This window comes from Neoarius graeffei, chromosome 24 (genome assembly GCF_027579695.1).
Source record: "Neoarius graeffei isolate fNeoGra1 chromosome 24, fNeoGra1.pri, whole genome shotgun sequence".
Lineage (NCBI taxonomy): Eukaryota > Metazoa > Chordata > Actinopteri > Siluriformes > Ariidae > Neoarius > Neoarius graeffei.
Window position 1 is genome coordinate 10623104 of NC_083592.1, and position 21909 is coordinate 10645012.

At 43.1% G+C, this 21909-nt stretch overlaps 1 protein-coding gene across 1 annotated transcript in view; it reads right to left on the reverse strand.

The window, feature by feature from the left end:
• The window catches only part of LOC132872069 (zinc metalloproteinase-disintegrin-like crotastatin), a 50054-nt gene extending 40851 nt beyond the window's left edge, over positions 1–9203 (reverse strand). Inside the window, exons 1-2 of the mRNA XM_060906655.1 lie at positions 9063–9203; positions 50–117 (exon numbers count right to left, since the gene is read on the reverse strand). Of these exons, the coding sequence (XP_060762638.1) occupies positions 50–117; positions 9063–9123 (129 nt within the window). The 5' untranslated portion in view covers positions 9124–9203. The remainder of the gene's footprint in view (positions 1–49; positions 118–9062) is intronic.
• Positions 9204–21909: the final 12706 nt, after the last annotated feature.

The window sequence follows — 21909 nt, forward strand, 5'->3', positions numbered from 1 at the left end:
CTTAATGACAGACTCCCATGATCAAATCACCCATCAACTCTTACCTTACCTCTAAAGCTCTTTTATGAAGATCATGGAGTCTGACTGGTCGAACCACCTCATAGATTTCTTGTGCATCTAATGGACAAGAAACAGAGGTCAGAAAATCCTATTTCAGTGAATAATTGTGGTAATACAGATGTGTTTTCGATGACAGCGGTTCTAAAAAAGCTAGAATCCAGCTTTCTCCAGAGGATTCCAACAGGATGTAATGACTTCTCACATTCCATATATCGAAATAGTTTTAGTACATTCATTCACTCATCTTCAGTAAGCATTTTTTTTCTCTCATTGTGTTGGTTACGGTGAATCTCAGGAACTCTGGGAATGAGGTAGGAATACACCATTAATGGGACTCAATAAATTCCAGTTAATCATATTACAATTTACTAACATGCCATGTATTCATAATATAAACATGTATAAATGCAATTCTCTATACTGTAGCTGAATAACCAAGATATTTACTTGTGCATCTAAAAATATTGGAATATAGTGAAAAACTTATTTTTTCCATAATTTAATTCAAAAAGTTAAACTTTCATATATTCTATATTTACTGCACGTCAAGTAAAATATTTCAAGGCATTTTTTTTATTTCAAGGCATTTTGCTGATTATGGCTTACACCTCATGAAAATCAGAAATCCAGTATCCCAAATTATTAGAATATTTTGATTTCAAGTTTGAGTAAAACAGTATAAATACAGTGTATCTCTTGGTCTAGTTCAGTACATGAAAAACAATCATGGGGAAGACTGCTGGTCTGACAGTCGTCCAGAAGATGATCATCGACACCCTCCACAAGAAGGGTAAGCCACAGAAGATCATTGCTGAAAAGGCTGGCTGGAAAAGGTGCACAAGCAACAGGGATGAGCATAGCCTTGAGAGGAACTCGGGAGAGCTTCACAAGGAGTGGACTGAGGCTGATGTCAGTGCATCAAGAGCCACCATGCACAGATGTCTTCAGAAAAGGGGCTACAACTGTTGCCTTCCTAATATCAAGCCACTGTCAGGGTGCAGGCACTTACAGACGCAATTGCAGGGGACAGTGGATGCATTGCAAACTGGTGAACAAATCCAAATCTTAAGATGAGAATCATTGCCACATTCATGCCAAGGGTCGGTTGATGTACAAACAGGATGTCACAGGTTAACCACAGTCTCAGAATTGGTAATAAACATAGCGAGAGTCAGAACAACTAGAATCAGGCCAAAACAACAAACGGCTCAGTATGATCACACACGGGGACACAGAACGATACTACGCAAAGGGCTGGCGTGTTGGGCGTGCTTATATAGGGAGTGAGATTGGTAATAGGTGTACTCCCAATCAGTACTCGGGAGAAGGAGGATGCTGTGGTGCTTGGGAGTTTTAGTCCATGTTTGATGACCATGTTTGAAGGCTGCCACGAACTTGCGCCATCACTGACAGCCACTACTGAACCAGAGACAACGTCAGAAGTGTCTTACCTAGGCTAAGGAGAGAAAGAACTGGACTGTTGCTCAGTGGGCTTGATAAAACATGAGTAATAATCTGTGAACAGTGGTTTCTGATTGATCACAGATTCAAATCTGACCCTATTCTTGGTCATCCAATTGTTTTCAACAAATCCCAATTTTGTAGGATTCATCCATATCTCATGCCTCGAGTCCATCAGCCAGAGGTTGCTCTCAATGTTTCTTCCTCATGTCTTCATTTTCTTTCAACAGCCAGAGGTTGCTCTCAAGGTTTCTTCCTCATGTCTTCATTTTCTTTCAACCTCTGTTCCCAAAACTCTCACAAGTTGCTTGGGTACAGTATCCATCCATCCATCCATCCATCCATCCATCCATCCATCCATCCATCCATCCATCTATTATTCATAGCCGCTTATCCTGTGCAGGGTCATGTGCAAGCTGGTGCCTATCCTAGCTGACTATGGGCGAGAGGCAGGGTACACCCTGGACAAGTCGTCAGGTCATCGCAGGGCTGACACATAGAGACAAACAACACTTCACACTTACATTCACACTTACGGTCAATTTAGAGCCACCAATTAACCTAACCTGCATGTCTTTGGACTGTGGGGGAAACCAGCGCACCTGGAGGAAACCCACACAGACACAGGGAGAACATGCAAACTCCACACAGAAAGGCCCCCGTCAGCCACTGGGCTCGAACCCAGAACCTTCTTGCTGTAAGGTGACAGTGTTAACCACTACACCACCATGCCACCCACAGAGATAACTAATACAATTCAAATCAAAATGGTATGAGCCATTGGAGTGCTCAGAATGTTTAAATAAGATTGGACAAAGACATATCCATTTATTCTCTCTGTATCAAATTTTATGGTGCTCGACAAAAGTCATCATGTGAACCAGCACATAACCACTTCCAATTACCATTCAGTCCTGTTAGCCGCTAATCTGGAAGAAATGTTATGTAACTGGATCTTTGCCAATTTTAATTGAATACCCCTGTTCTAAAAGGTTGTTTAACAAATTTGCATTGTGATGATCATGACTGGTGTGTTGCACAGCAATTCTGGCCATAGGCCTGTTAAATATGAGCAACATGAATGGTCACACCTTTCCAAAATAGAGAGGTGTATTTCTGCAGAAAATGGCCTTCTGCTTTCCGTGTGAGAAGTTAACAATGCCTGTTAGACCTTCTGTAACCACAAGTAAGTAATGACTGGTAATGTATTGTCTGAACGTGCAATAAGGAAATGAAGAGGCATTTTCTGATAGCACATTTTCCAAGGCAGGTTCATCAAAGGCTGTCTATTTTGCCTGAATGCGCTATAAGGAAATGAAGAGGCAGGTTGTATGGCATGGCAGTGTGGAATTTGCATGAATCTGCCCAACAGTGCAAGAATAAACATTTTCATTTGAAGATGCTATTGGCTTGGAATAGTGCTCTGGTCTTGTTCCTTGGTATAAAGTAATGGCCAACAGTTTTGAAGGCAAATCCAACACCCCCACCAATAGTAACAATTGGTGTTATTAATTGACTTGCAATTCTTTAGAAACTTGAAAGATGGCTTATTTCTTCCATAATTTTCACCCATAGTCTAACTAGATACCCCTCACATTTACGTAAATAAGCTACAGAGTGCAGCTTTCTTTTTCTGCAAATCACTATATTCAAAATAACCAGCAAAGCCCAGCTGATCTTTGGGTGAGAGGCGAGGTTCACCCTGGGAAGATCACCAATCTTTTGCATGGGTAACACAGATATGAACAACCATTCCCACTGATGGGTAATTTAGGGTTGACCTACTATGCATGTCTCTGGATTGTGTGAGGAAACCAGAGCACCTGGAGGAAACCCACAAAGGCATGGGAAGAACATGCAGAGTTAAAGAGTTTTTCCATGTCCTTCATATGAGTTCTCTGTCACCCAAAAAACATTCTGGTAGGTTGACTGGCAAATATAAAACTCCTCAGCTGGAATAAGAGTATGAATGTGTGTGCACAGTCCCCTGCAGTGGATTGGTATCCCATCCAGGATGTATTCCCACCTCATATTCAATATTCCCAGGATAGGCTGAAGATCGATGATTCTATTTTCAAGGCAAGTTGATCAAAGGCTGTGTATCATATGTCTTCTGCCTGACTGGCATTGCACTTAACCCCACCCTTGATCTTCCAGGTGGTGAGCCTATAAGAGTTACATCACCATTTTGGGCTGAGGCTGACCAAGTAATATGGGTAGCCATGGCCTGGAGGTTAGAGAAGCAGTCTTGGGTTGTCGGTTCGATTTCCAGGACCGGCAGGAAAAATGTGAGGGGAGTTGAGTGAATGAACAGCACTTTCCCTTCCCTCTGCATCATGGCTAAAGTGCCCTTGAGCAAGGCACCTACCGGTAACCCCTAACTGCTCCCCAGGTACTGTAGTATAGCTGCCCACTGCTCTGGGTGTCATGCTCCACCCCGGACATCTATTCCGGAGATTACGGATCTCTCACGCCAGCGCCGATCTGGATCCGGGACAGGAATTCCTTCTCCCCTGAACTCACTTCCTGTTTTTTCACTGCTGCTTATTTAAAGGCCATTCTCAGAATTTGTTTTTGCCAGAACGTCTCGTTTGCTTCTCTAGCTGTTTCTGTGCCTCTCTTGCTCCTCATGGTTTTTTTCTGGTTCTTGGTTTTTTGCACTAAGGGTTATTTCTGGTTCATGGTTTCTTACACTAAGGGTCTTTTCTTGTTTATGTTTTTTTGCGCTAGTGTTTTCGTCTTTGCCTGTTTCATGTTTTTGTCAAGTTGTTTGTTCTCATTTTGCCCGGACTATTTTTGCTATTTGTTTTTCGTCCTGTTTGTTTATCTTTTGCCACACTCTGTATTAAATCATCTTATTTATTGGATTACTGTCTGTGTTCTGTTTTCGGATCCTAACTTCACCATACCGCCACCAGCCCTAACACTGGGTATGCATGTGTGCTCATTGCTCACTTATGTGTGTTCACTGCTTCAGATAGGTTAAATGCAGAGGAGGAATTCTGCTGTGCTTCAGTGTACATGTGACCAAATAAAGGCTTCTTCTTGTTAGTGATGCAGTGCCTAGGCACGCATAACTATTGTTCTTCTGTGTGTTTCTTCTTATTATTAGAGAAGGAGTACCTAGGACTTTTTCATCTTCTGTACAAATTTTGATTCGTAATAACCCAATAACCGTACATCGCACACAGACAAGCAATATATCAAAACGTGCGGCTCAGTCGGACTCGGTGTGCTATTACTTTGTTCATCATTCTGTGATTTTTTCGCGACGTAGTCACAAAAAAATCACCCAAAATTTCCCATTCATTTCTATGGAATTAATTGAAAAACAACGTACATTTTCAACGTTTTTCAAACATCCGCTGCTCTGGCATGCTTTCACCTAGAGACATGATTCAAACTTTAAAACGTAGACAAACTTCTCCTCTGTGGATCTGGCATTCAGCTTTTTTGCTAGGTTCTATATTTTTGGATCAGTCCCAGCTCAAACACCATAAGCAAATCTGGAGAAATTCAGGCTTTATAATGGATGTCTATTGCGTTACACACCAGTGGGGCTCAATATGCTTGCTTGCAAACATGTCCAGGTGTGGCTCTCTGTAACCCTAATCAGTTTTTTTTGTACCTTTTTGAAGTTGAATAAATGATTAATGAATTTGTTGGCAGCTTTCAGAAAGGGCTCCTTTTGGTGTAATGGAGGTGGAGGCTAATAGTTGAAACCTGAGCATTCAAAAAATTAACTGCACAGTTGTAAAATCTGGCCAACAGACATCTTGTGCCAGCTGTCTTGAAAGCTCTTTGTGTTTCAGTTCTTATTGTGTACTATCACAATTATTATTATTATTATTAATGTTTGAAGTGGATTTTCCACTTCAAACAGCTTGTGTTTGTGCAATACAATTTAATGAGGTTTTACAGTTAGTCCACAGTCACATGTATAAACTCCTAAACTCTGCTCACATCAAAAGAGCTAACAGTTCAAGTTTAATGATGTGCAATTTTTGGTGACATGTTAAGGAATACATGTTTTGTATTGTATGGATATCCATTGGTAGTGTTGTTGTCAAGACCACCTAAACCGAGACCAAGGCATGACCAAGACCAAAGTGTATCAAGACAAGACCAAGACTTTGAGGGGTTAAGATCAAGGCAAGGTGAGACAAAGTCAAGACCAGACCTGTGTGTGAAAGAGGGAGGGGCAGGGAGGGTTGACAGCCATTAAAACAGGAAGAAAAAAATTCAAATTAGCAACGAGTCACTTTACTGGTCATGTTTGAAGCAAGAAATTTCACATCCAATCACAGTAACAATGTTAAAAATAAATCAGACAATACACAGGCAATTTAGTGAAATTCCCACAGTTGTGGTCTTGAATTCCCCAACCCCCGAGTCCAAGACAAGACCAAGTAAAAATGCAGTGGATTCCAAGACGAGACCGAGACCTTCAAAAAGTGGTCTTGAGACCAGTCTTGAGTACAACAACACTATCTATTGTTCTGATTATTCACATTGCTCTTCCAGAGTAGCTCCATGCTCGATCATGGTCAAATCTGTTTTTCACCTTGGATTCATCCTATAGTTAAAACAAGCCTCACTTGCAAAACGTTTTTAGTAAGCTCTTTGAGTGATATGAATGCAACCAAATGCCCTTTGGATTAAGTAGGCCACTTGCCACATTTTGGTGCCTTTTTTTCAGTTTACTTTTATGACCAGAGTTGGGAAAAACAAATTTATTAGCTAGTACAGCTCCATATCTTGATTAAACCTTTTTTTTTATAACAATGTTGAATGAGGATGTTGTGCCAGTCCCTTAAACAGTGCATAATTACAGCTCTAGTTTTAAATGCAGATCTTTGAAAGTTCCTGATGTGCCTGTTTTCACAAGAGTTGGATTGAAGGAATTGTCAAGGAATAAGCATGGACGGTAAATGTATACATTTTTATTTCTGAATTACATTATTTCTAAATTTGTACTCCGGGTTTAGTTGAGTAAAAGATTATAACTTGAAATGCAAACATGAGCTATTTCATGAGACTATGTTAGTCTAGTGATGTAATATTTACAGAGAAACAATGAAAAGTTCCTGGATTCTTTGTTCTTTTCTCTGTTCTGTGTTTTTTCTCTCCAGTTTCGTGTGGTTTGGGAGTTTGTGGTTTGAACTTCTCTGTGTTGTCTCTAACTCTCTTTTTTGAGTTTCTATTTCTTTCCATGATTACTTATTGTGATGAACTTGAAATCACCTTCTTTATGTCTTGCATCCACCAAACTGGCTTGCATAAACAACAAGCTACACCTTTAACTGGAATATAAAATACATGGATCCAATTTGTACTCTTACATTTCCTTAAAACAAACACACACACACACACACACACACACACACACACTCCAACAATGTTAGAGTCATGCATTATCTCATCTCATTATCTCTAGCTGCTTAGAGAGTCATGCATTATCTCATCTCATTATCCCTAGCCGCTTTATCCTGTTCAACAGGGTCGCAGGCAAGCTGGAGCCTATCCCAGCTGACTACGGGCGAAAAGCGGGGTAAACCCTGGACAAGTTGCCAGGTCATCACAGGGCTGACACATAGACACAGACAACCATTCACACCTACGGTCAATTTAGAGTCACCAGTTAACCTAACCTGCATGTCTTTGGACTGTGGGGGAAACCGGAGCACCCGGAGGAAACCCACGCGGACACGGGGAGAACATGCAAACTCTGCACAGAAAGGCCCTCGCCAGCCACGGGGCTCGAACCCGGACCTTCTTGCTGTGAGGCGACAGCGCTAACCACTACACCACCGTGCCGCCATGCATTATATAATTTTTATTTATTTATTTATTTATCTATCTATCCTTTATTTTACCAGGAAGATCCCATTGAGATACAGTATCTCTTCTTCCAGGGAGTCCTGGCCAAGATGGCAGTGAATAAAATAAGATTTTGTATACATATACTGTACAAACAGAGACGGGTAACATTAACACAGACTCAAACACAAACATTAAATCTCAAACCAGACACAGAGACATCAGTGACTAAAATGAACTATGGAAAAGATAAAAAGATAAAAAAAATATGATGGCTAAGATAAAAAACCAGATACCAGCTCAGAAGAAAGTCAATCATGAAATGTAAAATAAACACACCGTGTTTTATGAGTTCTTTTGTAAACCGCCTAATTTTTAAATACAATTTAATTAATTAGAAGTCATATGTAACAATATCTCATCTCATCTCATCATCTCTAGCCGCTTTATCCTTCTACAGGGTTGCAGGCAAGCTGGAGCCTATCCCAGCTGACTACGGGCGAAAGGCGGGGTACACCCTGGACAAGTCGCCAGGTCATCACAGGGCTGACACATAGACACCCATTCACACTCACATTCACACCTACGGTCAATTTAGAGTCACCAGTTAACCTAACCTGCATGTCTTTGGACTGTGGGGGAAACCGGAGCACCCAGAGGAAACCCACACGGACACGGGGAGAACATGCAAACTCCTCACAGAAAGGCCCTCGCCGGCCCCGGGGCTCGAACCCAGGACCTTCTTGCTGTGAGGCGACAGCGCTAACCACTACACCACCGTGCCGCCCCTGTAACAATATTATTATTATTATTATTATTATTATTAGTCGTAGTAGTAGTAGTAATTATCGATATCTTGTGTAGCATTTTTACATTTTACTATTACATATTATATTTATAAATTTTTAGCTTTATATTATTCTATTCTTCTGTAATCTTTTTGTCTTTAGTTTTTATATATTGTAATGTAGGATATTTGATTTTAGCTTGTCTTTAGCTTAAATAAATAAATAAATAAATAAATAAATATTACGCTAATTATTTGAATATGTACAATAAAATTCCAGCCGTTTATCGGAGCCATAGAGTTTTTATTCTTAAAATTTTGCACTCTGGTAGGTCCGAATTGACAATATTTATAGGTCAATATTTATTATTTTGATGGTACTGAGGTTGAGAGTAAAGTCTTTAAAGTCAAGTGACCAGTTAAATAAGACTGAAAAATAAATCTAATAATGGTTTCAGTACAACTGACCCCACTGTAACAGAATGGGGACAAAAAAAAATCACTGACCCTCTGGTTATTTTTCACAGACTGTACTGATCGAGACAAACGATCAGGTAAGAAAGTGTGCACACCTCCTACATGAGTCCATGTATGCTGCACACAGGTATTTTTGGTTCGGGTTCATTTCTCATAAATTCAAGACTTGGCAGCATTTTAACATTGCATTTGATTGTATGGAAAATTTGCACTGGTTTATAGAAGAGCCAGAAATATGTGATGTCGTACTTGAGCATGAAGAATGCTAATATCATAGGTGTTACTGCATGAATAGACATTGAGATTTTTAAAGTTTTTTCTAAATTTTCAACCCACTAATGAACTGAATGATACTCCCGACCAGCTTCGTTTAACCAATATACTGTATGGGAATCAAGCAGAAACATATGCAAAATATATCAAAAATCATTGGAGTGGAGGAGACTCAATATCTTACCCAAATGGATGGATGACACCAAAACCACAAGGGTCCACAGCAGGAGACGGACAGCTGCCATTCTCAGGATTCTTGTGGCTGCTATGATGAGAATGCTACCCGAACCTGGCTCGACACTTCCACTTACAAAGAGGAATGAGTGTCCTTGTTCAAACACGCCTCACAGGGAAGGAGACATACAGGCATGCAATAACAGATTTACTGATGGCTTGATGCAGACACGATTACACAACAGTGTCACCTAATCTGGCAGAATTAAGCCTCATTTGGTGTTGTAACATACCTATTGCCTGAATGGCGAGTTACATGAGGTGTTGTGAAACTACACTGGAAGCTTTACTCTAGTCCTGTAGGAGTAACTATCTTTCAATGAGTAGAACAACTACTTTATTCATCACATGTACACTTGTGAATTTCCTCTCTGCGTTTAATCCATCTGAAGCAGAGAACGCAAACATGCACACACATACCCATGCTACAGCACCCAGGGAGCAGTTGGGGGTTGGGTGCCTTGCTCAAGGGTACCTCAGCCTAAGGCTGCCCCACGTTAACCTAACTGCATGTCTTTGAACTGTGGGGAAAACCAGAGCACCCGGAGGAAACCCATGCAGACACAGGGAGAACATGCAAACTCCATACAGAAAGACCCCCATTGACCACTGGGCTCGAACCTAGAACCTTCTTGCTGTGAGGCAACAGTGTTAACCACTGCACTATCATGCCACCCAACAACAATCAGTAACTTTTGTTATTGTTAATTGCTGTCATCCCTCCCCAACCCCCTTCACATGCACTGGTCTGGTCCTGATCTTGACTCAGTCTCATCCTACTTTGGTCTCAGTCTTGTCTTGGTCTCAACCCTTCCAGTTCTTGATCTTGTCTTGGTCTCAAGCCCTCAGAGTCTTGATCTTGTCTCGGTCTCAACACACTCTGGTCTTAGTCATGACTTGGTCTCAACCCCTCAAATTCTTGGTTTTGGTCTTGTCTCAATCTTGATACACTCTGATCTTGGTCATGACTGTCTCAACCCCTCCAGTTCTTGGCCTTGTCTCGGTCTTGATATCCTCTGGTCTTGGTCTCAACCTTTCCAAGTCATGGTTTTAACCCCTCAAAGTCTTGGTCTTGTCTCGGTCTCAACACACTCTGGTCTTGGTCATGACTTGACCTCAAACCCTCCAATTCTTGTTCTTGGTCTTGTCTCAATCTTGATACACTCTGGTTTTGGTTATGACTTTGTCTCAACCCCTCCAATTCTTAGTTTTGTCTCGGTCTTGGTCATGTCTTGATCTCAACCATTTCAAGTCTTGGTCTTGTCTCGGTGTTGATACACTCTTGTCTTGGTCATGCCTTGGTCTCGGTTAAAGTGGTCCTGACTACAACACTACGTGGTTGTGAGTGATGTTCATCCTTCACGTGCGAAGATGACCACAACTTCTATGAATCACTGGGGGGAGGGGTGAATGTGAAGATGGCTGATTAGGCCAATCTTCGCCTTGAAAAGTCTGTTGCAGTGGGGACATGGGATGTGCGGGGCTGAGCCAAGGGCGGAGGTGGAACTATCTGTGTTTTTCCTTTTCTGCCTACGTAGCTCTTTCTCCCTGGTGCACCTCTCCTCAAAGGCAGTCACGTCAGATATTATGAGGGAGCGCCAGACAGGATGGTCCTCAGCGGACTTTTCCTAGGATGTATACGGAATGCCACAAAGCTTGAGGGATACCTTCAAAGTGTCTTTGTAGTGTAGCTTCGGTCTACCAAGACGGCGCTTGCCTGTGGACAGCTCACCATAGAGAAGTCTTTTAGGGAGACGACAGTCATCCATGCGGTAGGTATGACCAGCCCATTGAAGCTGAGAGTGTATAAGGATGGCATGGATGCTCTCCATCTTAGTCCGCTGGAGCACTTCAGTGTCTGGGACTTTGTCGTGCCATGTCACATGGAGTAGGGTCCTGAGACATCTCATATGGAAGGCGTTGAGCTGCTTGGCATGACGACTGTATACGGTCCAAGTCTCGCAGGCATATAGCATAGATGGCAGAACTATTGCTCTGTAGACTTTGAGCTTGGTGTCAAGGCTCAGTCCTCTGCACCCCCATACCTTGTCCTTAAGCCTGCCAAAGGCAGTGCTAGCTCTCGCGATTCTGTAGGCCACTTCCTCATCAATATTAGTGGAGCATGAGAGAGTGTTGCCAAGGTATACAAACTTGTCTACCGCTGTTAGACTCTGACCACTGACGGTGATGTGGGGCTCTATATATGGAGCTGCAGGGGCTGGTTGATGGAGGACCTCAGTCTTTTTGGTTGAAATTGTGAGATCGAAGTCATCACAGGCTTTAGCCAACCAGTCCAAGCTATGCTGCATTTCTAACTCTGAACTAGCGTTCAGTGCACAATCGTCAGCAAAGAGGAAGTCACGAGCTATCTCTTTGTGAACTTTTGTCCTTGCTTGCAGCCTCCGAGGATTGAAGAGTTTTCCATCTGTACGATAATGAAAACTGACACCGATGTCGCGGTAGGCGTCTGACAGCATGGCTGAGAACACCATGCTGAATAGAGTGGGGGCCAGCACGCAGCCCTGCTTAACTCCATTGGTGACGGGAAACGACTGGGAGAACTCCCCACTGTCCTGTACTCTCGCGTTCATGCCATCATGAGACTGCTAGGCCATTGCAATGAACTTGCAAGGGCAACCAAACTTGGACATGATCTTCCATAACCCCTCATGGCAAACAGAATCAAATGCTTTGGTTAGGTCCACGAATGTGGTGTACAGACCAACGTTTTGCTCCTTGCACTTTTCTTGGAGTTGCCGAGCTGCAAAGATCATGTCGATGGTACTTCGTCCCGTACGGAATCTACACTGGCTTTCAGGTAGCAGGTTGCATTCCAGGTGTTCAATGAGGCGATTAAGCAGAATGCGGCCCAGGATCTTTCCGGCAATGGAGAGCAAGGAAATGCCGTGATGGTTATCACATACAAATCTGTTCCCTTTGTGCTTGTAAAGGTGGGCTATGGAAGCGTCTTTAAAGTCCTGTGGGAGCCTTTCTTGAGACCTCATCAGATTGAACAGGCTTGTGAGGGTCTCGATCAGTTTAGGTCCTCCAGAAGCATAAATTTTGGCTGGAATGGAGTCAGCACCAGGTGCCTTCCCACTGGACATGGACTTGATGGCTTTTGATACTTCTGCTTCAGTAGGAGGATCAGCAAGAGTCTCGTTCACTGGGACTTGTGGCAATCTTGCTATGGCTTCTTCATTTATGATGGATGGGCAGTTGAGGACGCTGTTGAAGTGCTCCGCCCAGTGCTCGAGGATCTTCTCCCTCTCCGAGATGATTGTGTTCCCGTCAGCACTGAGGATAGAGGACGTTCCAGACGAAGTGGGACCGTACACTGTCTTTAGGGCGCTGTAGAAGTTTTTCATATCATTACTATCTGCATAGGCCTGAATGGCATTGGCCTTCACACAGAACCATTTGTCACGCATACGACGTAACTCAGATTGGGCAGCTCGCTTGGCCTCTCTGAGCGCAGCTTTCTAAGAGGAAGAGGAGGGATCATTGAGAAGTGCTCTGTGGAGACGGCGTTTTTCCTCCAGTATGGACATGATGCGACTATTATTGTCATCAAACCAATCCTGGTGTTTTCGGGTAGTAGGACCGACAACAACGGAGGCAGTAGCGTAAACAGTATCACGAAAACACGCCCACTGAGTTTCCACATCAGCCTCTGCATTTGTGTTGGGAGTTAATAAATTCTTATCAAGCTCCTCAGCCAGTTCATGCTTGATGAGATCGTTCTTAAGTTTGGAGACATTCAACCACTTGGGGACTCTGACACCTTGGGGCCTTCTTGGTGAGTGATGCGAAGATTCATCTTGGAGATCAATAGATGATGGTCAGTCCAGCATTCAGCTCCGCACAAGGTCTTGGTGACCCCAACATCTTTTCTGTCCCTCTGCCTGGTGATGACATAGTCCAAGAGATGCCAATGCTTGGAACGGGGGTGCATCCATGACATCTTGTTACGGGTTGGAAGACGGAAGACTGAGTTGGTGATGAGAAGATCAAAGGCGGCACAGGTCTCAAGTAGGAGGAGTCCATTGCTGTTACACTTGCCAACGCCATGCTTCCCCAGCACACCTTCCCATGACTCGTGGTCTCTGCCAACACGGGCGTTAAAATCGCCAAGAATGATGAGCTTATCTGATCTAGGTACAGCAGCAATGGCGTTCTTGAGATCCTCGTAGAATCTTTCCTTCACATCGTCAGGGTTTGTCATGGTGGGGGCGTAGGCACTAATCAATGTGACAAATCTATTCATGGGAAACGGCATGCGGGCAGTCATCAGGTGATCGTTTATCCCCTTAGGGGGAACTGCCAGCTTACTGGCCAAATTGGACTTAATAGCAAAGCCAACCCCTGCGTTGCGTCGATCGTTTGATCTGCGCCCAATCCAGAAGAACTTATAGCCGGCAGACTTCTCAGACAGTTGTCCTTCCTCTGCTAGACGAGTCTCGCTAAGTGCTGCAATCTCCACGTTGTAACAGGCTAGTTCGCAGGCAATGAGAGCTGTCCTTCTCTCAGGTCGATTAGAGCTGGCACGGTCCAAGAGGGTACGCACATTCCATGCGCCAAGAGTGACCGAGGTCACTTTAGGTGATTTAGACTTATTTGTTCTCTTCTTGCCGCTGATATGAGACACCCACCAGCCACGGCATGCTGGCCAGGAGAGAGTGAGACAGGCAATGTTTAGGACACCTTTTCGAGTCCCTTCCCCAGGCTACAGGAGGAAGCAGTGCTATCCTGAAGAGGGCTGCTTCGTCGACCAGGGGGCTGCCGAATTCCAGCGCTGTCTCATTCACTGCAAAATGACCATATGGCCTGGTCCGCCTACGTGTAGAGTTGTGACTACGACTGCCAGTGAGTCCACACCTGTCACTTCACCACGAATCCATCGCCGCAGGACTTGAGAAGAGTAGATGGAAATGAAGGGGTAATGTGATAAGGGATGAAGTCATGACATGCGCGTGACTTTGATTACAGTGAGGGAGAGTTGCGCAGCGTCAGCCTCACTCTCTCGTCCTGAAGTATCTGAACCCAGCAGCAAGACATAGTCGAGACGGCCAGAGATAAGACAGGATGCAGTGGATGGCCAACAGAATGCGTTTGTCCATCTGTGCCCTGAGCGCTCCACAAGAGCTTGGTGCATGTTGGCCATTGGCTCACGAGGAGCTCATCTGCCCTTTGACAGGTCTTGCTTTTCGTCCTGCGGGGTGACATGTCACCCTCCTCACCAACACTAGGCTGGTGGGGGAGCCGGTTTAGACGCCGACCACTCGTCCATTGCAGCAGGTTGTATTGTGTTACAATGATAGCAGTAGCAAGGGAACTATCCCCTGACCTGACTATATACATGGTTGTAAAGAGTGGCTATTTGCATTACCATATCCTGTCAGCTTGAATCAGTCTGGCCTTCTCTTCGGACCACTTTCATCAATAAGGGGTTTCTGAAACCTGACTTTCAGCAAAACCCACGCACATGCACACACATTCGCTGCAAATTTATCACTGGAAAGCAGCCCTGATATTTGTTAGTCACTCAACAGGAAAATAAACCAGGGTGAGATTTGAAACAGCAACCTTAGTGATGAAAGGGGAGACTTTTTCCACAAGAACCTCTTGAGCTGAACACCCCTGCATACTCCTTTCTTCTGATCCCATCTGATGAGGGTTTGACCCGAGGCATATCTTGTGCTGCCTGTCTGCACAGGTGTCTCAGTTGGAACATAAACGTATCTGGCTCATAGTTCCAGGCTTGCCTCAGGTGAGCCTTCAGCAACTTACTGTCATGAATTTTCAGTCGTGTGAAGTAGAGAATAATCTGCTACAAGTAAGCAATTTTTGTGAAAGTCGCATTTAGAAATTCACAGCAGTTTCCACAACCCAAACTTCACACTGCTCGCTAAACCACTAGCGGTCAGATATCACTTTTAAAACACTTGAAAAGTCACATCAACTAACACTAACTCCGACCTCTTCTGCCATTTACTTTTCAGAAACCAATTGTTAGAAAAGGAAATATTGTGTCGGAAGACACACAGAACCCCCCCCCCGAAGCATATTTACTGCTAACAAGTTGCTCCTGTACAGCAAGACATGCCCCTGGGGTAGGGTCTATACTTTCCAGAGAGCATTTAATTGGGCAAATACAAGACTATTACAAGATGAGTCATAAAAATTTGTTTCCCCAGAAGACAATTAAAATGATAATACAGTGGTGCTTGAAAGTTTGTGAACCCTTTAGAATTTTCTATATTTCTGCATAAATATGACCTAAAACATCATCAGATTTTCACACAAGTCGTAAAAATAGATAAAGAGAACCCAGTCAAACAAATGAGACAAAAATATTATACTTGGTAATTTATTTACTGAGGAAAATGAGCCAATATTACATATCTGTGAGTGGCAAAAGTATATGAACCTCTAGGATTAGCAGTTAATTTGAAGGTGATATTAGAGTCAGGTGTTTTCAGTCAATGGGATGACAATCAGGTGTGATTGGGCACCCTGTTTTATTTCAAGAACAGGGATCTATCAAAGTCTGATCTTCACAACACATGTTTGTGGAAGTGTATCATGGCACGAACAAAGGAGATTTCTGAGGACCTCAGAAAAAGTGTTGTTGATGCTCATCAGGCTGGAAAAGGTTACACAACCATCTCTAAAGAGTTTGGACTCCACCAATCCACAGTCAGACATATTGTGTACAAATGGAGGAAATTCAAGACCATTGTTACCCTCCCCAGGAGTGGTCGACCAACAAAGATCACTCCAAGAGCAAGGCGTGTAATAGTTGGCGAGGTCACAAAGGACCCCAGGGTAACTTCTAAGCAACTGAAGGTCTCTCTCACATTGGCTAATATTAATGTTCATGAGTCCACCATCAGGAGAACACTGAACAACAATGGTGTGCATGGCAGGGTTGCAAGGAGAAAGCCACTGCTCTCCAAAAAGAACATTGCTGCTCATCTGCAGTTTGCTAAAAATCACGTGGACAAGCCAGAAGGCTATTGGAATGTTTTGTGGATGGATGAGACCAAAATAGAACTTTTTGGTTTAAATGAGAAGCATTATGTTTGGAGAAAGGAAAACATTGCATTCCAGCATAAGAACCTTATCCCATCTGTGAAACATGGTGGTGGTAGTATCATGGTTTGGGCCTGTTTTGCTGCATCTGGGCCAGGACGGCTTGCCCTCATTGATGGAACAATGGATTCTGAATTATACCAGCGAATTCTAAAGGAAAATGTCAGGACATCTGTCCATGAACTGAATCTCAAGAGAAGGTGGGTCATGCAGCAAGACAACGACCCTAAGCACGCAAGTCATTCTTCCAAAGAATGGTTAAAGAAGAATAAAGTTAATGTTTTGGAATGGCCAAGTCAAAATCCTGACCTTAATCCAATTGAAATGTTGTGGAAGGACCTGAAGCGAGCAGTTCATGTGAGGAAACCCACCAACATCCCACAGTTGAAGTTGTTCTGTATGGAGGAATGGGCTAAAATTCCTCCAAGCCGGTGTGCAGGACTGATCAACAGTTACCAGAAACATTTAGTTGCAGTTATTGGTGCACAAGGGGGTCACACCAGATACTGAAAGCAAAGGTTCACATACTTTTGCCACTCACAGATATGTAATATTGGATCATTTTCCTCAAGAAATAAATGACCAAGTATAATATTTTTGTCTCATTTGTTTAACTGGGTTCTCTTTATCTACTTTTAGGACTTGTGTGAAAATCTGATGATGTTTTAGGTCATATTTATGCAGAAATATAGAAAATTCTAAAGGGTTCACAAACTTTCAAGCACCACTGTAGCTCTAAAACTATGTATTGGTATTTTTTCCCCCTAGATAGATTGGATGGTCCATAAGACAACAAGGCCACCACTGCATGTTCTGAAGTAACAGCACTTCAAGTGTTTCATTCCCGTCTTGCTCTCTGAATTGCATCTGTCCATCACTCCATGCAGAAACATAACCAGAGGGAAAACACACACACACACACACACACACACACTTCTAAAATTAAAATGTATTGTCATTACTTGGGAAATACTCTATGTAGTGAAGAAGAAGAAACCTTTATTTGTCACATGCACACTTCAAGCACAGTGAAATTCATCCTCTGCATTTAACCCATCTGAAGCAGTGAACACACGCACACACTCAGAGCAGTGGGCAGCCACACCAGAGCACCCAGGGAGCAGTCAGGGGTTCAGTACCTTGCTCAAGGCCACCCCACATCAACCTAACTGCATGTCTTTGGATTGTGGGGGAAACCAGAGCACCTGGAGGAAACCCATGCAGACACAGGGAGATCATGCAAACTCCACACAGAAAGGCCCTTGCTGGCCGCTGGGTTTGAACCTGAAACCTTCTTACTGTGAAGCGACCATGCTAACCACTACACCACCATACCGCCAGCTAGCAAGAGATATAAATAGGGAGGAAGTGAAGTGATGTGATATTTTAATGTCCACTAGAGCAGTGTTTCTCAATCTATGGGCCGTGGACTGGTACCGGTCCGTGAGAAGATTACCTTCGGTCCGCAAGCCTGCCTCTGCACTAGTAGTCAGTATTATAATTTCAAACAACTGGTCACTGTCAATCAGATTATGTAGAAGAGCGATTGGCTGGCTCTGCTTTCAGTGCTTTTGTCACTGTGTGCCACGTAGCGTAAGTCCCGCCCCCCATTCTAGAATGTTACACGTTCCCGCTCGCACGAGGTTGCACACTTGCACTTATTCATTCGTTTTGTCCCAAGTCCAGTCATTCACGCGCACACGCTTTATGAGAGCAATATCATGGCATGTTCAAAGCAAGCTACTCTTGACTCTTTCTTTGGAAAGCGCCCATCTGACAGTGCAGATACACAACATGAGCCAGAGGCAAAAAAAATATCGCCCATTCACTCGCAATTAAGACCCTTCATACATACAATTCGGCTTTATTTCAAGTGATAGTTGTCCCCCGAAACCAATCTGTGTTATCTGCCAAACCATGCTAAGCAATGAAGCTATGAAGCCATCCAAATTATGCCAGCATTTGGAAACTAAACATTCTCATCTCAAGGATAAATCAGAGGATTTTTTCAGAAGAAAACATGATGAATTGGCCACCCAAACTAAAGTGTTGAAAAGTAATTTGACCAAGAATGAAAAGCTAACAAAGACATCATACATGATTTCACACCACATTTCCAAATGTCAGGCACCCTTCACAATTGGGGAGAAGCTAATTATGCCTTTGATTGTTACTGCTTGTAGTGAGGTGTTGGGTCTGGCTGCTGCAGCCAAAGTAAAAGAGATTCCTCTGTCAAATGACACGGTCTGTCGTCGAATTGACGATATGGCGGCAGACATCGAAATGCAAATTTTAGAAAGGGCGAAGTCATCTGACTGGTTTGCCATTCAATTGGATGAGACCACGGATCTCTCTAACTTGGCTATGCTTCTGGTCTACATCAGATATGCTCATGAGGGGCGGTTTCATGAGGATTTTTTGTTTTGTAAGGTGCTTCCAGGGACCACAACCGCTGGAGAAATATTTTGTATGCTTGATGGGTACATCTCTGGGCATGGGTTGATATGGGGGCGTTGCATTGGTGTCTGCACAGATGGGGCAGCAGCTATGACTGGCAGGCACAACGGAGTTGTTGCTCGGGTAAAAGCTGTTTCACCATCAGTGCAGGCAACGCACTTTGTTATTCATCGAGAGGTACTTGCCTCTAAACGCCTGTCCACAGAGCTTCATGAAGTTTTAAATCAAGTGGTCAAAATAGTGAACTTCATTAAGGCCAATCCGACAAATTCCCATCTATTTACAGCTCTGTGTCATGAGATGGGTGCAGATCATGTTCATCTGCTCTTGCACTCTGAGGTTTGTTGGCTGTCACGGGGTAAAGTGGTGAACAGAGTGTATGAGTTGAGGCATGAGGTTGAGGCATTCTTGACAAATAAACAGTCCAATCTTGCCGATCACCTGCGAGATTAGTCTTGGCTTATAAAGGTAGCTTATCTTTCTGACATCCTGGACCATTTCAATATGCTAAACCTGTCGATCCAAGGCCAAGCGTGTGACATTTTTCAAGCCAATAATAAAATCATGGCTTTCAAAAAGAAGCTCTCAGTTAATAGAAGTGTGTTTGACATGTTCGGCTGTCTGTCGTCTCTGGCTGATGAAGGTGTGGATTTGGGGCAGGTGCCGGCAGTGATTGTGCAACACCTTACCGAAACACTGCGTCATTTTGGTTCATACTTCCCCTCAAAATCCCATCTCACGGAAAAGCAATGGGTAAGAGATCCGTTCACCAACCCAGAAACGAGCACTCTGCCACCTGTGGTGCAGGATAAACTTCTGGAGCTTTCGTGCGATGCTGGTCTGCAGTCGAGATTTGGTCGACTTTCTCTGTCTGAATTCTGGCTGTCATGCTGCGATGAATATCCCCAGCTGAGTGAGATGGCAGTGAAAACACTGATGCCTTTCCATTCAACATACCTCTGCGAGACCGCATTTTCACATTTGACAGCCACAAAATACCGAAACAGGCTCAACTCAGAAAATACGCTCCGAGTGGCCTTGTCACTCTGTCTTCCTCGTTTCGACCTGTTAGTGGCGAGAAAGCAGGCACATCCTTCGCATTAGAATGCTGACTTTTCTTTTACCAAATCTCTGTGGGTGACTGGGCCTGTCATTTGAGGTTAAAAGTCAGCACGTAGCCTACGTTCAGTTCTCCCTTCTTCATACTGGGACTGTGTAATCAGTCAGTATTAGGGCTACAGTGGGTCTTTAGGTTTCTCGGTTTGAGGTCCCATGTTTCTGGTAGACCTTTTTATAAAAGTGTGTGTATGTTATTGAGGCACTGTTTGGCAGTGCTTCAAGTTCAAAGGTGTAGTTTAAAAAAAAAATAAAAATCTAAAACACAAAAGTATATTTATGTAATTTGGCAATAATCTCAAAGCCCAAGCACTTCTGTTAGTTTCCCTTGTTTAATAATAGTTTAGGCCTAAGCAGCAATAATAATAATAATAATAATAATAGGCCTACTACTAATAATAATAACCTCATCTCATTATCTCTAGCCGCTTTATCCTGTTCCACAGGGTCACAGGCAAATTGGAGCCTATCCCAGCTGACTACAGGCAAAAGGTGGGGTACACCCTGGACAAGTCACCAGGTTATCACAGGGCTGACACATAGACACAGACAACCATTCACACTCAATTTAGAGTCACCAGTTAACCTAACCTGCATGTCTTTGGGGGAAACCGGAGCACCCGGAGGAAACCCACATGGACAACATGCAAACTCCGCACAGAAAGGCCCTCGCCGGCCACGGGGCTCGAACCCGGACCTTCTTGCTGTGAGGCTACAGCGCTAACCACTACACCACCGTGCCGCCACTAATAATGGTAATAATAATTATAATGGCATATCTTTGGACAGTTACTGGTCATTTGGCAATTTTCTACAATTCTGCCAATGCATTCCTGTTAAGTCTTATTTAGCCAAAATATTGTTATGCTGGCATAAGCCTGCTACTTGTAACAAGTACTACTAACAAAAAAAATAAAATTAATAATAATAATAATAATAATAATAATAATAATAAACTATGTATGTATGTATGTATGGAGGCGCACACGATGTGTGTGTGTGTAGGGGGGGGTTTCAGGGGGGGCGCACAGAGGTGTAGGCCTATGCAGGGCCTTGCAGCACCAAGGCCTAACATTACTGGGCCACAGAGCAAAGAAGTTTGAGAAACCCTGCACTAGAGAGCACCAGCAGCAAACTTTAGCTCAGTGGATTTATTCAAGTCCATAATTATTGGCACCCTTCAAGTGACTGGGCATGAGTGATTGTATAAATATTACACACATTACAAATTTTCAATCCGCACCACTGGAGGATTTGGCCTTCAGTTTTAAATTAATTCTCATCTTTTCCCTCAAAATGTGTGCCAAAATTATTGGCACCCCAATAATACAGGGTGTTTAAAAAAATGCGATATTATTTAAGATGTAAATATCCCAGAAACTACATAGTCCAGGCAAATGAAACTGAACAGCCTTAATGTTGAGCAATATAAGATTTATTCCTCAAAATTTGAATGCAAAATTCAAAAGGTATATGGATTCCATGAACGATTTCACAAATTTTCAATATTCGCGGCGCCTGAGACAGACACACGTCAAGTCAGTTGTGCAGCTTCTGCCAAACATGCTGCAGCATGTCTTTGGTTACAGTCTCCAGTGCTTGGTCTGCATTGCAGTTGGTGCATTTTTAGAGAATTCTCTCATAAATGCACGCTGCACAGTCTTGTTCGACTGTGTTCGAGCATTCTCTAACACACACAACACCTTTCCTTTTCCAGTGAATGGCATTTCTACATTTAAAATGATAAAAACAAAAAAAAAATTAAACATCAAATTTTGATCTGTTTCCACACATGCTGTTAAAATTTGAGGTCAACTGAACAAGAACTGGCAAAGTTATTAGACTGTGAAACGATATAAATTTTTTTGAAACACCCTGTATTTTAAATGAATGCAAACCAATGGTCATGATTGTTTTTGTTTTCCCCTTCAAGTGTAGTACAGAAAGGTAAAGTGGAAAAAAGTCCTGCCATTGATACAGTACTAAAGAGGCACAGTTGTGTAAAAAAAAAAGGGAAAAAAAGTAATCACCAAAAAGGCAAAGTCATAGCTTATAACTATATAAATCAATCAAAATAATCAAGAGTTTGATTAAAACACCCTCTTTTGCCTCTCACTGAGACAATTCAG